A 15,036-nucleotide genomic window follows, 5' to 3' on the forward strand; every position below is an offset into this window, starting at 1 on the left:
CTTTTTTCCCTGTCTCTCCTCCCTGATGAAGGAACAAAGTTCCGAAAGCTAGAAATGTAAATTTTCTGTTCTGTTTTGTGTATCTATCGCCTGTACTGAGCTGAGGTAAGTACTGGTCAGCCCCTCTATCTCTTTGTTAGTATCAATTACAGAAAATATTATTTGTTGCACTAAAATGGACAACAGAACATTGTTTCTTCTCAGAGAGTTTAATAAAAAAATCTGTATTAGAAGTATACTTTCAAATAGAGGTAATAAATGTTTTCTTGATCAATGACCCAAGTATATTTTGAATATCTGTCATTATGTAATTTACACATGTATGTGCATTATTCCTTTATGTCTTCAGCTTAAAGCTGCAAAACCTGATTTTTACTGTAGCTCATATTCCATTATTTATGTTTGTATGTATTTATTTATTTATTTTTCAGGGGTATAGAATGGACAAACTTAACAAGCTTTTTGACATACGCATATACCACTCCAAGTGGGTCATCCAATACTGTACGCAATGAGCTTTTCCTTACAGACACACTGACAGGAAACTCCATTTCACTTCGGAATGATAAAGGAAGTACAGAAACACCAATAGACATTGTTAAAGTATCTCCACTAAAGTAAGTTTGCATTAATACAATACTACTATTTTATCATTTGTCATTTTATGTTTACACTATGTTTTATGTCTGGGCAGGCAGTACTTCATCGTGATTCTGAAAGATGGTCCATTTGAACTGTGGGACTTAAGAAATCTATGCATGCTTCGCACAATGCCAAAGAAATTTCCAACTGTAACTGCTTTGGTGAGTATATTTGGTTTTGTCATGCAGTATTACACAAGGACTTCTGCTGAGCAATTCCTTTTTCTGCATAGCTATTTCTTTTTAGGTTTATATTTTCTGCAAATTACATTTTGATGCTTGTCTAATTAGTGGTGGTGTGGCTTTGGACATCATAGATTTCCTGTTGATGCAAGTATATTAACATTTTAAATAAAGGCACATAAAAGTTGACACACTTATTTCCCATAGTGAGCTACAATCACTGAGCGTCTATTACTAAATAAATGTATGACTTGTTTTTCAGGAGTGGTCACCTGTTCACAACCTGAAGTCGTTAAAAAAGAAATTAGCACATATTGAAGAAAAAGAGCAAACTGAACCTACAAATTTAGCAAGTGGTCCAGGTAATAAATTACAGCATTTATTTTGTTGTACCTGATAGTCATTTATGTGAATCACCACTTCAGAAAAGAAATATTTGCAAAAAGAACAGATCACAACCTGGTTATAACATTTTATAGATCGTGGTGAAACTTCTGACAAACAACTGGTAGCAAGAGAACATTTTGTCTTCAGTGATTCTGACAGCCAGCTGTACCATTTTTCTGTGGAAGGCAATGGTGTCAGAGATGGGATTAAAATACCTCCTGAGGTACTTGTACATGCTCTAAGCGTTGATTATTTTAAGTTGATTAACTGGTGCTAATTTGTCACTGCAACATGAGAACAGTTACTGTAATGGCTGCTGTATTTTATCTTAGTATATATGCTGTTTTTCAGAATTACGTAGAGTAAGCAGCAGAGATATTACCTGCTTAATTGTTCACATAGTAAAATTTTCACTGGTAGGGAAGTCAAGTGCTGGTTATTTGAAATACATGGGATGCTTATTCTGATCTGTATGATATTACTTGTGGCAATTTTCAACTATTGTAAAGAAAATGCCTGACTGTTGTCCTTCCCTTCTGCTCCCTTATTAATGGCATATGTTGTTGAAATGTTCTGTACACTCTATTAAGAAAAAGATTCACTACGAAGAAATAATTTGAATGGCTTGGAAATTGGTAGATGTGATGTACATGTACAGACAACAAGTGATTACAGTTTCAGCAAAAATAGATGATTTATTCAGGAGAAAGAGCTTCACAAATTTAGAAAGTCAGAAACATATTGGCCCACCTCAGGCCCTTATGCAAGCAGTTATTTGGGTTGGCATAGTGTGATGGGTTGTTGGATGTCCTGCTGAGAGATGTCATGCCAAATTCTGTCCAGTTGGAGTTAGAGCATCAAAATCCTGAGCTGGTTGTAGGGCTCTGCCCATAATGCTCCAAACATTCTCAATTGGGGAGAGATCCGGCAACTTGCTGGCTAAGGTAGGGTTTGGCAAGCATGAAGACAAGCACTAGAAATTCTAGGCGTTTTGGGATGGACATTATTGCTGAACTATAAGCCCTGATTGATTTTCCATGAAGGGCAACAAATCAAGGCATAGAATATTGTTGATGTACCACTGTGCTGTAATAGTTCCATGGATGACAACTAGCCACGCGGAGTGGCCGTGCAGCTAGAGGTGCCACATCACGGATTGCGTGGCCCCTTCCGCTGGAGGTTCGAGTCCCTCAGGCATGGGTGTGTGTGGTGTTCTTAGCATAAGTTAGGTTAAGTAGACTGTAAATCTAGGGATCAATGACCTCAGCAGTTTGGTCCCTTAGGAATTCACACACTTTTTTAGTGCAACTAAAGGGGTCCTGCTATGAAGTGAAATGACACCACAGACCCTCCGTCCTGGTCTCCGTGCCATATGGTGGGCGGCAGTCAGGTTGGTATTCCACTGTTGTCTGGGGCATATCCAGACATTTCATCACTAGTTGTTGGGGCTCAGTTCAAAGACAGGACTCATCACTGAATCCAATTGTACTCCAGTCAATGAGATTCCAGGCCAAAGACTTGCCTGGAGATGATTCAGGCAGCAGTGGGATACCAACCTGAATGTTGCCAATCATATCGCCTGACATCCAGGAATGATGATCTGGGGTGCAATTTCTTTTTATAGCAGGACCTCTTTGGTTGTCTTCTGTGGCACCCTTACAGCGTGGCAGTATGTGAATGATATGCTACGCCCTGTTTTTTTGCTCTTCCTGCCAAGCCATCCTAAGCTTACATTTCAACATGACAATGATCGTGAGGGTTTCTACGGCTTGTCTTCATACTTACCAAACTCCATTTTGGCCATCAAGGTTGCTAGATCTGTCCCAAACTGAGAATGTTTGGAGCATTACAGGGAGGGTCCTCCAATGAGCATAGGATTTTGAAGCTATAATGTGCCAGCTGGATGAAGCTTGGCACGATATCCAACTGTAGGACATCCATCAACTTTGTCTATCAGAGCGCGCACGTGAACACAAACACTCAAGCAAACGCAACTCACACACCCATGACCACAGTCTGTGGCAGCTGAAACCACACTATGAGCAGCAGCAGCAGCAGTGCATGATAGGAGAGGCAACTGTGTGGGGGTAAGGAGGAGGCTGGGGAAGGGAGGGGTAGGGATGGCAGGGTATGAGTGATGGACAGTGAGTGCTGCTGGGGAGCATGCAGGGACAAAGTGGAGAGAGGGTAGGGCAATTAGGTGCAGTCAGGAGCTTAGACGGAGAGCAGGGCAGAGATGGTGGTGGGGAGGGGGCTAGTGGAAAAGGAAAGAAGTAAAACGTGCATAGGTGGAATAGAGGGCTGTGTAGTGCCGGAGTGGGAACAGGGAGGGGACAGATGGGTGAGGACAATGACTAATGAAGGTGAAGACCAGGAAAGTTATGGGAATGTAGGGTATATTGCAGGGAGAGTTCTCACCTCTGCAATTCAGAAATGCTGGTGTTGGTGGGAAGGATCCATATGGCACAGGCTGTGAAGCAGTCATTGAAATGAACTATGTCATGTTGGTTGGTATGCTCAGCAGCAGGGTGGTCCAGTTATTTCTTGCCACAGTTTGTTGGTGGCCATTCATGTGGACAGACAGCTTGTTGCTTGTCATGCTTACATAGAATGCAGCATGGTGGTTGCAGCTTAGTTTGTAGATGACATGGCTGGTTTCACATGTGGTCCTGCCTTTGATGGATAGGTGATGTTTGTGACTGAAGTGGAGTAGATGGTGGTGGGAGGATGTATGGGACAGGTTTTGCATCTAGGTCTATTACAGGGATATGAGCCATGAGGTAAGGGGTTGGGAGCAGCGGTTGTGTAGGGACAGACGAGTACATTGTGTATGTTCGGCGAAGTGGTGGAATATCATTGTGGGAGGGGTGGGAAGGAAAGTGGGCAGGACATTTCTCATTTCAGGACACAAGAGGTAGTTGAGGGTGTATACGACCCGGGACAACCGGGAGATCCGAGAAAAACCCGGGAATTTTTTCATCCGGGAAAAAACCAGGAAAAACCCGGGAATTTTTCAGTGTTTTAGTTTTCAGTTAAATTTTTGTGGTTTTGAGTGGTAAGAACCAATACTCTAACAAAGGATATTACTGTACCCCACTACAGCAGAATAACACTGCAGCAATGAAACATGAATGAGAGAGAGAGAGAGAGAGAGAGAGAGAGAGAGAGAGAGAGAGAGAGAAGTAAAAAAGACGTAAGTTGCAAAGGAAATGTGCCGTATACAACAACAAAACACAATGCTCATACAAGTGTCTGCCAACAGCAAAATGTGTGAAAGGCTTTTGGAGGACTATGCAATGCTTCATAACAACAAACTGCTTCCGATGAGCGTGACGTGACAACTGTTTAAATGAGATTCCTTTGAGCAGTTGTGGGCGGGCTCTTGTGCATGCGTAGTTGAGTCGCACATGAGTAGTACTTTCTCCCGCTTCTGGTTACAGAAGTGTGGCTGGGCGCCACTACCTAATATTGCCCCGGTTCGGAATTATACAGGTAGTAAATCCGGGCCTGATGCACAGAGCAGTCGGAGGTGAGGTGGGAAGATAGGTCGTCTCCACGTGACCTGTGTTTACGTTCAGTATTTTTGTTGTTTCCTCTTTCCTCTATTGCTCTCACGTTAAATGATAAAACGGATTTTTGTGACGGGAGATGTCAAATGAATTAAAATATGTTTGCATGATTACAGAAGGCTAAAATACGTTATTAGTTTCAGATATTATTTCCACCTTCCTGACAGTCAAGCATTAATTGCCTTGCAGAACGATGAAGTTATCTTTGTCAGTTTGCTAAAGAGATTTGGCTTTTATTAATCTTTCCTGCTGAGACAGTCAGTTTATTTGAAATGAACTGTTGAATTTCACACTGTTGGCTGGTTTCAACTGTTCACTGATTAAGTGCACGTATGACATTATGCCATAATAAAGAACCAAACATGAGATAATACAATACTGGTACTCCAAAAAAATTTACATCCATATGTAGACACACGAATGTGCACTTTAAGCCGAATTATGCATTTTACGAAATTCCGATGCTCTTGAAGTATACTTTGATGTCTTGTTTCTTTTATGACATAATGTAAGATTTTTTAATGTTTTACACGTACGAACATATGGCCTTCCTGCGTCATCGCGCGGTGACACCTGTTATCTGGCGCTCTCTTGCAACTGCTGAAATGAACTTATTTCTAACGGGTAGCGGAAAAATATTGCAAATGATGGTTTGAAAAGCATTACATTCATTAAAAGGAAATTTCCTTTTACACAAAATGAACTATGTGCGAGAATGTACGATGAATTTCTTAAATAACAAAGCGTTTGACCCTCATTTAAAAATCAAATCTTTGAGGGCGGCCATTTAGAAGAATTTTGAGCCCAGAAGATCAGACATTTACGTCGTTATTAAAAATTTTACTGGCTCATTTGTGTAATGTATCTTAAAGTTTATCATGCGCAGAAAAGATCAACATTATATGTGGAAGCTTAGCTTCTCTTCCAGCTTATTAATCTTCGAGACCAACATTATATGTGAATGCTATGTATATTAATGTAAACCATTAACTTTTCTTATTTGTGTTTTCGTGCTACTGAAGAGTGATCTTGCTATTGGCTGACTACATCACGTGTCCTATGCTGTCATCAGCTGGCGACATCACGTGACATGAGTTATGAGTGGCTTACAAAAGCCCATCAAAATCTCGATTTCAATGCTTCGGAAAGTAACATGGGGTATTTGGTGGAATTCGAATTTATACCTTTGTAATATGAAAATATGCAGCGTACATATCGCTGCACATCAAAGGTGTTTCAAAACGTGTTTTTTCCCTCCCTGAGTTTCGTTTTCTAAAGTGGCGGGAAATTCTACGTCGGTATATAAAACCATAAACATTCAAAGGATTGATGAGTTTTATAGTACCAAGGAATAGTATACAGTGACTTAACACGGAAAAAGTGTATTTTCGCCCTGGAGAAAATGTATTTTTAACTGGGAAATCCGGGAAAAATTCGGGATTTTTTTTTCCGTGGCCATGTAGACACCCTGTAGTTGAAACCCTGCCAGAGAATGTAATTCAGTTGCTCCAGTCCTGGATGGTACTAAGTTAAAAGGGAAAACTCCTATGTGGACGGACTGTGAGACTTTAAAAGGTGGTGGGTGACTTGAAAGATAAGGCATGGGAGATTTGTTTTTGTACATGGTTGGTAGGATAATTACGGTCTATAAAGGCCTCAGTGAGACCCTCAGTATATTTCGAGAGAGATCCCTTGTCACTGTAGATGCAATGACCACATGTGGCTAGGCTATATGGAGGGACTTCTTGGTATGGAACAGGTGGCATCTGTGGAGGTATTGATGGTGGTTAGTAGGTTTGATGAAGACATAGGTAGCAATGTAGTCATCTTTGAGGTGGAGGTAAACATCTAGAAAGGTGGCTCGTTGGGTTGAGTAGGAGCAGATGAAGTGAATGGGTGAGCAGCTGTTGAGGAATGTGGATAGGGTGTCCTCACCCTTGATCCAGATCACAAAAATGTCATCAGTGAATCTAAATCAGGTGAGGGGTTTAGGATTCTGGGTGTTTAGGAAGGATTTCTCTAGTTGGCCCATTAGTGGGTTGGAATAGGATGTGTAATAGGCCTAGATGCAAGACCTGCCCCATACATCCTCCCACCACCAACTGCTCCAGTCCGGTCACAAACAGCTCCTATCCCATCAAAGACAGAGCTACATTTGAAACCAGTCACATGATCTACAAGCTAAGCCGCAACCACTATGGTGCATTGTATGTGGGCATGACAACCAACAAGCTCTCTGTCTGCATGAATGGTCACCAACAAACTGTGGCCAAGAAACAATTGGACCACCCTGTTGTTGAGCACGCTGCCTAACACAGTCTTTATTTCAATAACTGCTTCACAGCCTGTGCCATATGGATCCTTCCCACCAACACCAGCTTTTATGAATTGCGCAGGTGGGAACCCTCCCTGCAATGTATCCTGCGTTCCCATAACTCTCCTGGCCTCAACCTTCATTAGTCATTGTCCTCACCCATCAGCCCCTTCCCTGTTCCCATTCCAGCACTACACAGCCTTCTATTCCACCCACACACTTTCTACTTCTCTCCTTTTCTGCTATGCCCTCCCCACCTCTCCATCTAAACTCATAACTGCACCAAGCTGCCATACCCTCTCTCCACCTGGTTCCTGCACGTTCCCCGGCAGCACTCATCATCCTCCACCCCTACCCTGCTGTACCTACCCCTCCTCACCCCAGACTCTTCCTTACCCCCACTCAGTTGCCTCTCCCATCATGATCTGCTGCTGCTCATAGTGTGGCTTCAGCAGCCACAGACTGTGGTCATGGTGTGTGTGTGTTGCACTTTGTGTGTGTGTGTGTGTGTGTGTGTGTGTGTGTGTGTGTGTGTGTGTCATCCATTTTTGACAAAGACCTTGTTGGTTGAAAGCTTATTTTGTGACAGTCTTTTTGTTGTGCCTGTCTGCAACTCAGCGTCTCCGCTATATCATCAGTAGCAACTGTCCTTTTGATAATATTGTTACTTTCCATCCTGGATCTTCCATTGTTTGATAATTAGGGTTTTGCATCTTGAACCATAAAGATTTCACGTGCTTATCATCCAATATTTAACACACTAACTCGTTTGTAAAATAATCAGATATGTGAAGCTGTTTGACATGTGGCAGTTCATTTCTGTAAAGAATTGAAGGTGGATGGGTACTGATCAATTCTAATGGATCACACAAATGTTTTTACAGTAGTTCAGTGGCCTTTAGTGAAGAGCCCTGCAGCATATTTTCCTCAGTAACACTTAAAAGCTGTGCAGTCAAGACGTGTGCTACTCTTTTTTATTACACAAGAGGGGTGAAGGGAAAAGGACTGGAGAGGTTTGGGAAAAGGGATACAGATCAGAAGTCACCCAGAACTACAGGTCAGGAGAGACTTTCCAGATGGGATGAAAAGGAAAGACTGATTGTTGGGGACGATTTGTGTGTGTGTGGGGGGGGGGGGGGGGCGGTTTTCTCCTGCCACCACTTACTAAGTAGATTTTCTTTTTCATACAATCACATTATATCATCAAAAATTGATTATTGCCCATTTGGAGCTATATTTGGGGAGATGAGAGTTTAAATCCTCAACCGGTCATCCAGATGTAAATTTTCCACGATTTTCCTAAGTTACTTAAGGCAACTGCCAGAATGGTTCCCTTGAAAGGGCATGGTTGATTTCCTTCACCTATCTGAGCTTGTGCTCCATCCCTCAGACTTCGTCATTACAGGAAGCTAAACTGAGAATGTGTTACAACAATATTAATAGAAAGGTATTGACAACAGGAAAGCAGTTTTGGCAGGTTAAAGAGGCATGCCACTGCCAGTATACATACAGTTATGTAAGTTATTATATTGTTTTGAGATAGGTTTGAGAGGTTTTGAATGGTAAGTAATTTGCAGAGCAACTGTCATATCTACTGCTGTTTTGTTACACATGCTTAATGTCTAAGAAATAATCCCCTCTTTAATATGGTCATCAAAACACCAATGTCATCTTAACAAATGTTTCATAATTTGAAGCAAACTATCTTCAAAACATGTCAATGCTTTGGAATATCATGATGAGTGTCCCCTGCCAGTTCCAAAACTTCATTGTGTTTTTATTTTGTGTGTATGTGTTGTGTTTAAATCAATAGTACACTGTTCTGTCCTTGTGGCGTAACAAACTAGAGTTTTTGTATAATGGCCATTACATGTCTGACTGGCATGTTCTGAGGGAGAGAGTGTGACCATTCTGCTTTGAGATCAGAACAAAAGGTTGATCAGTTATTTTGCATCTGACTACAAAATTTGCAGATTTGTAATGAAAATGTCATTTCTGTTTGATATTTCATGTCCGGAAACCATGTGGATATTTCAGGAAACAAGTGTCTGGGGAAAAGAAATTGTGAAGTTTTATTGTGCCATGAGCATTGATCAGTAAGGAAGCATTCTTGTTAACTAGAGGTTGCTGTTTAGCAGCACAATTTGTGTTTTAATATAGTTTGTACAAAGAAACTCCTGTAGGTCTGCTAATTTGTGTGCAGTTGGGATCTCCAGAGTTTAGATTTACTGCTACATAAACTAGTCTACCAGGTACTGATGCTCAGTTTGGAGATGCTATTTCGTTGCTTGCATGTACGTAGCATTTTTCTGTGTTGAAGACATTGCTGCAATACAGATTCTAACTCAGCAGTATTTTGTCAAATTTAGTGATTGATAAATTGACTCCAGTGGCTTATACAGGATAACATATTTGCAAGATGTAAACCCCTGCCAAGTATGGGCCTTTGTGGATAAACCTATCTGCAATGTCAGTTGTCAATGTTTCTTGCTAATCAAAAGACCCCTTTCTTTTCTGAAGCTGTTTTGAGACTGGTGCAGTTAGTTGGTATATTCCAGCCAAAATTTCTGTCTCTTTTTTTTTAACAATCCAGAGGTTCTCTAATGGGTAGTAACTTAAGGAACTAGACTTGTAAGATGGGGTGTGACTGCAATCTTTCTCTATTCCAGTGTAGACACAATAATTTGTGAGATCCACATTGAAGAAGAGATTCCATAAACCAAGTTACTTTGGGATTTGTAGTAGGCTTGATGGTTCTGATGGAAAATGTGTGAGCATTGGGATAACAAATATTTCAGTCCCTGCAATAGTGTTAAAACTTCGCTTGATTGACAGCTGAAGTTCTGTTGTGGTAATGTGTGTGCATGGGAAGCGGTCCTGCGCCACAAGATCAAATAGATGTGTTTACGTATGATTCAAAGCCAACTCCATCTGTTTTTGTCTTTGTATGTCTTGGATGCAATTTACAGAAACTGAAGGCAGGTTTCTTGTCTTGTTGTGTTGTATGCTCTTTGCATTTCTAAAGTAATTGATTAATTATTCCATTTTTAAGAAAATGTTAGTCTTCTTTCTATTTTCATATTGAGCATCTAAATCTTGGCCTTTAATTATTCCGTGAGTGAGTTGCTAGAACAATGATATCTGCACCACTACAACGTTACATGTCTTTTTGTTACATTTTGTTCTGGTGCATAGGAATTTACATTAACAGTAAAAATTGTTCTTAGTGTTAAATGTGGATTAAAGAGAGTTCATGCAGTAATTGTTTAAAATAAATGCAGGCAGGTGTTGGAGCAGTAACTTGCATTGCATTCAAGAATGAACAAATAGTACAAGGGGACATGGAAGGTATGTTAAACATTTGGGATCTGAAAGCACGAACATCCAAAAATATTCATACAGGACGTGGTGGAATTAAGAAGATGCGATTTGCACCAGGAAAAGGGAATTTGAAGCTACTTATTCTATATGCTGATGGAGTGGACATTGTTGACTTAAAAAAGGTAATGAGGAATTATATTCAACATATAAGTGATAAATATAAAATCAAGAAAATAGATGAATTATGAGTAAAACATATTTTTTGTGATTTCAGTTTTATTTCATACTTTGTTTGATTAGATTTATTACAGAAATACACTGATACAAACACTACACAAGCAAGGAAAATATAGTGTATCATCATTAACAGTGGCAACTGGTTATACGATAATAGAAACAGAAACATTCTAATAAACATGGCTTTGCAAATGAGCCATTTGCAAAGATAACTGCGAATGTTTGGGTACAACCACCACTGAACTCAGTGTGATGTTTTGCCATACTTAGAACACTTGTTTCTAAAATTTAAACTATTTGAGTAAGTTCCCATCTAACTGGGCTCAAATTTTGACTGTGACCCATGGTTGGGAAGTATGGTACCTGGATGATGGGGTGCCAATACATTTTGCTAATGAGGTAAGATGACATCTAACACTCAAAGTTGGTCAAGTCGATCAGGGCCTGTAAGTTGGCTTCCAAGATCACCTGACCTTAATACTCTAGATTTTTCTGTTAGGTGTCATCTCGGAAAGAAGCATCCAGGGCTCCTGTTAATATGTTTGAAGAACCGGAGCAGTGAACTGTACTGCATACTGGTTTTTCAAGTTTTATGAGATGAACCAGAGGTGTTTGAAATAATTCATAATTCACAGTAGTACAGACAAGTAGATTATTGCCTCCAAATGCACTGACAGTATGGGAACACATCATTAAATTGGTATGAGTGTACAGTACATTGGAACACATAACTTACTGAAATAGTATGGTATTTATTGTTAAGTTAGGGCACAGGCAAAATATGAGCCCAATTATCTGGGGACTTAAATGAAAAGTTTATATTTGAAATGCATTTGTATGAACTGGGACAATGTTTCATACTGACATCAGTGGCAGCTTATAACCACGCATTCACTGTTATCTTTCAGACAGCTTGTTTGTGGACCCACGTTTAATAGAAAGTGTTTGCTTTTATTATTGTGTAATTTTTCACTACTGATACTCCCTGCACAAATCATAATTTGTGAACTAACAACAAAATCATGAAAAGGATAGATTGCTACTCACCATATAGTGGAGACATTGAGTCACAGATAGGCATGACAAGAAGCTGCTGTATTTCTTAGCTTTTGTCCAAAAGGCCTTCATTCGAAATATAAAACACACACATTCACACAAGCACAAACTCAAACACACATGACCACTGTCTCCTGCTGCTGTGGTTAGACCCATAGTGGCCAGAGACAGTGAGTGTGTGTGTGTGTGTGTGTGTGTGTGTGTGTGTGTGTGTGTGTGTGTGTTTTCCATTTTGGAAGAAGACTTTTGGCCTAAAGCTCAAATGTATAGCAGCTTTTCTTTGTGCCTGTCTGCGACTCATTGTCTCCTCTATAAGGTGACTAGCAATCTGTCCTTTTCATGATATTATTGTTTCATCCTGGACTCACCATTGTATAATTTGTGAACTGTAAGTTATTGTGGCAGTTAAATGAGATTATTGTTTGATTTGTTTTGTACAAATGAGGAGACAAATAATTTGTAGTGAAGGCTCTCTTCACCCACAGATCACCAATATACTACTTCCAGCTGCTCATTGTTACCAACCTGTGCCACCCTGTCTTCTTAAAGGTGCCTTTACACCTGTGTAACTTTCTGTGTGCAGTGGGTGCATGTGGTCATTGCACAAAGAGGCAAGTTGGTGCATGCACTGAGACAAATGCATGCACAGCTCTGGTTTGTGCACATGGGCCACCTTGTGCAGGCAGAAGAGTCTCCCCATCCCAGACTGAAAGACAAGTGCACCTGTCATGCACCTGTCTGCAGTTCTCTCCATTTGCTGCTCCACTTTGAACTAGGGTAATTGCCCCTAGTAGCAAGAATTGCGAGTGTTGGAGCTAACATCACCACCATTGGTATGGAATCTTTGTGTTTTATATTTTCCTTAGTAATCAGTGGTGCGATATAGTAGAGAGACAAGAGAAAGGAAATGGGGCCCCATATTTTGGGTAGCAGTAGGTCCAGGTTTTATTTTGGAAAAGGTGTGATGAAAAACAAGGTACAATTCTCAGGGCTATCTAGGTCTAAAACACAAGCTTAAAATAACTGATGATGTAGACACTGTAAATGATGAGACCCTTACCCTGCTGTACTCAGCACATCAAATTTTCACAAAAGGTCATCACCTTATTTACATTTGAGAATATACTTCTGAAATAATTAGAAACCTTAGAAGCACATCCACCTCCATTCTGTAGCATAAATATGCTTCCATAAAGTACTTTTTTATTTGCAAATGGAATCGGTAACCTGACATTTAATGTATGACATTTCTTCATTAGCAAGCAGCCACTTCTTTTATGTTTGCAGATCCATATACTGCAAAAACCTCTTCCCCCTATGATCCACAAATTTCAACTGTCAATGCATCTTGCTTATCTATAGAACTGAATTTATCAAAGCAACAGACTATTCTGACATTTCACACACTTCGTAATTCTCCATTTCGCAATCTCTTCAAGTTAAGCAAAAATATGCATTCATAATGAACAAGTTTACAAGTTAATTTTTTCCTCATTATGAAGTTTTCTCATATTTAGGATCATCATTATCATTACATGTTTTTCAAGATAAATAAAATATGTATAATTAGCCTTATAAGTAATGTTAGGTGATCCTCACCCTGCCTGTAGGGGGCATGTTTATTCTGCAGCCTCACTGGTGCACATCTCCAGTATGCCTGGCTGACTCTGACAAAAGAAACCTGCTGTTCACCAGCCATTCTTACAGATGTGTTTAACCTACAACTGAAGCTTGATCACTGTGTAGTCTGAATGCTGCTGTCTATGTGTGAATGGAGTAACTCATGCACACTTGTTAAGAAAGAAGCATGCACTGCATACTTGCATCTACTTGCTTGTGGGGGAAGCACAGGCATGTGATGTCTAGGCGCAAGGTGGACAGATGTGACTGCAGCTTAAAGAAGAGTTGTAGTGGTAATGGGTGTAGGGTAATCCTTACAGGTCAACTGAAACTGAAGTTGTTGTGTGAACGCAGCATGTCATTCTCAATGGAGAGAAGTCTTCCGAAATAAGAGTGATTTCGGGTGTGCCGCAGGGGAGTGTCATAGGACCGAAGCAGTTAATTCCATAAATTGTCTGGGAGTAGGCATTAGAAGGGATTTAAAATGGAATGATCATATAAAGTAGATCGTCGGTAAAACAGATGCCAGACTGAGATTCATTGGAAGAATCCTAAGGAAATGCAATCCTAAAACAAAGGAAGTAGGTTACAGTACATTTGTTTGCCCACAGCTTGAATATTGCTCACAAGTGTGGGATCCGTACCAGATAGGGTTGAAAGGAGAGACAGAGAAGATCCAATGGAGAACAGCGCGCTTCATTACAGGATCATTTAGTAATCGTGAAAGCATTACGGAGATGATAGATAAACTCCAGTGGAAGACTGCAGGAGACACACTCAGTAGCTCGGTACGGGCTTTTGTTGAAGTTTCGAGAACATACCTTCACTGAGGAGTCAAGCAGTATGTTGCTCCCTCCTACGTTTATCTCGTGAAGAGACCATGAGGATAAAATCAGAGAGATTAGAGCCCACATAGAGGCATACCGACAATCTTTCTTTCCACGAGCAATACGAGACTGGAATAGAAGGGAGAACCGATAGAGGTACTTGAAGGCCCCTCCGCCACACACCGTCAGGTGGCTTGCAGAGTATGGATGTAGATGTAGATGTAGATGCTTTTAACAGTGTGAGTAATGAAAAGCTATGTCTTAGTAGTGCTCATCAAATATTTAACAGTGAAAAAGTATCAGTCATCATTCTTTGATAAGGACAGTGCACAGTGCACTGCCTTATGTGCCCTTATTGCCTTTTCCAATATTGCAGTTCTTATTTCAATATAAAAATGGGTGCTAAGAGGAATCACACCTTGTGTTACAGTAAACATGCGCGCGCGCGCGTGCGCGCACGCACACACACACACACACACACACACACACACACACACACACAAAAATCACTTTTCTGCAGCACAACAAAGGTCCAGCATGTTGTGATGATGTGTTATGCAGAATTGCCATGTGTGTGAAAGTAATGTGTGGTATCAAGAGTGTAATATGCAGTCAGACATAGACAGGCTGTGTTTCATTCTCTAGTGGATTCTTATGCACTGGCTTTTATTGGAATTATATTAAAAGTATTTGAAAGAAGATGTGAGACTCCACAAAATTTGGAAACTCACAACTGACAAAAATCAGCAGGTGCAACATTCTTCCATTGTCTTTTAGTTTTTAAAAGATTGTGGCACTTAAATGATAGCATTTACAACCCTCACCCCCACCAACCTCGCCAAAACAAAAATTTCACCTCTCTGTATTGAAGATGTCACCGA

At 40.4% G+C, this 15,036-nt stretch overlaps 1 protein-coding gene across 1 annotated transcript in view; it reads left to right on the plus strand.

Annotated features, from left to right (window-relative positions):
- Positions 1–15,036, plus strand: part of LOC126188321 (WD repeat-containing protein 11-like) — a 209,064-nt gene that overhangs the window by 118,548 nt on the left and 75,480 nt on the right. Inside the window, exons 12-16 of the mRNA XM_049929917.1 lie at positions 432–617; positions 695–803; positions 1,087–1,186; positions 1,304–1,434; positions 10,376–10,597. Coding sequence (XP_049785874.1) covers positions 432–617; positions 695–803; positions 1,087–1,186; positions 1,304–1,434; positions 10,376–10,597 — 748 coding nt within the window. The remainder of the gene's footprint in view (positions 1–431; positions 618–694; positions 804–1,086; positions 1,187–1,303; positions 1,435–10,375; positions 10,598–15,036) is intronic.

Source organism: Schistocerca cancellata, chromosome 1 (assembly GCF_023864275.1).
Source record: "Schistocerca cancellata isolate TAMUIC-IGC-003103 chromosome 1, iqSchCanc2.1, whole genome shotgun sequence".
Lineage (NCBI taxonomy): Eukaryota > Metazoa > Arthropoda > Insecta > Orthoptera > Acrididae > Schistocerca > Schistocerca cancellata.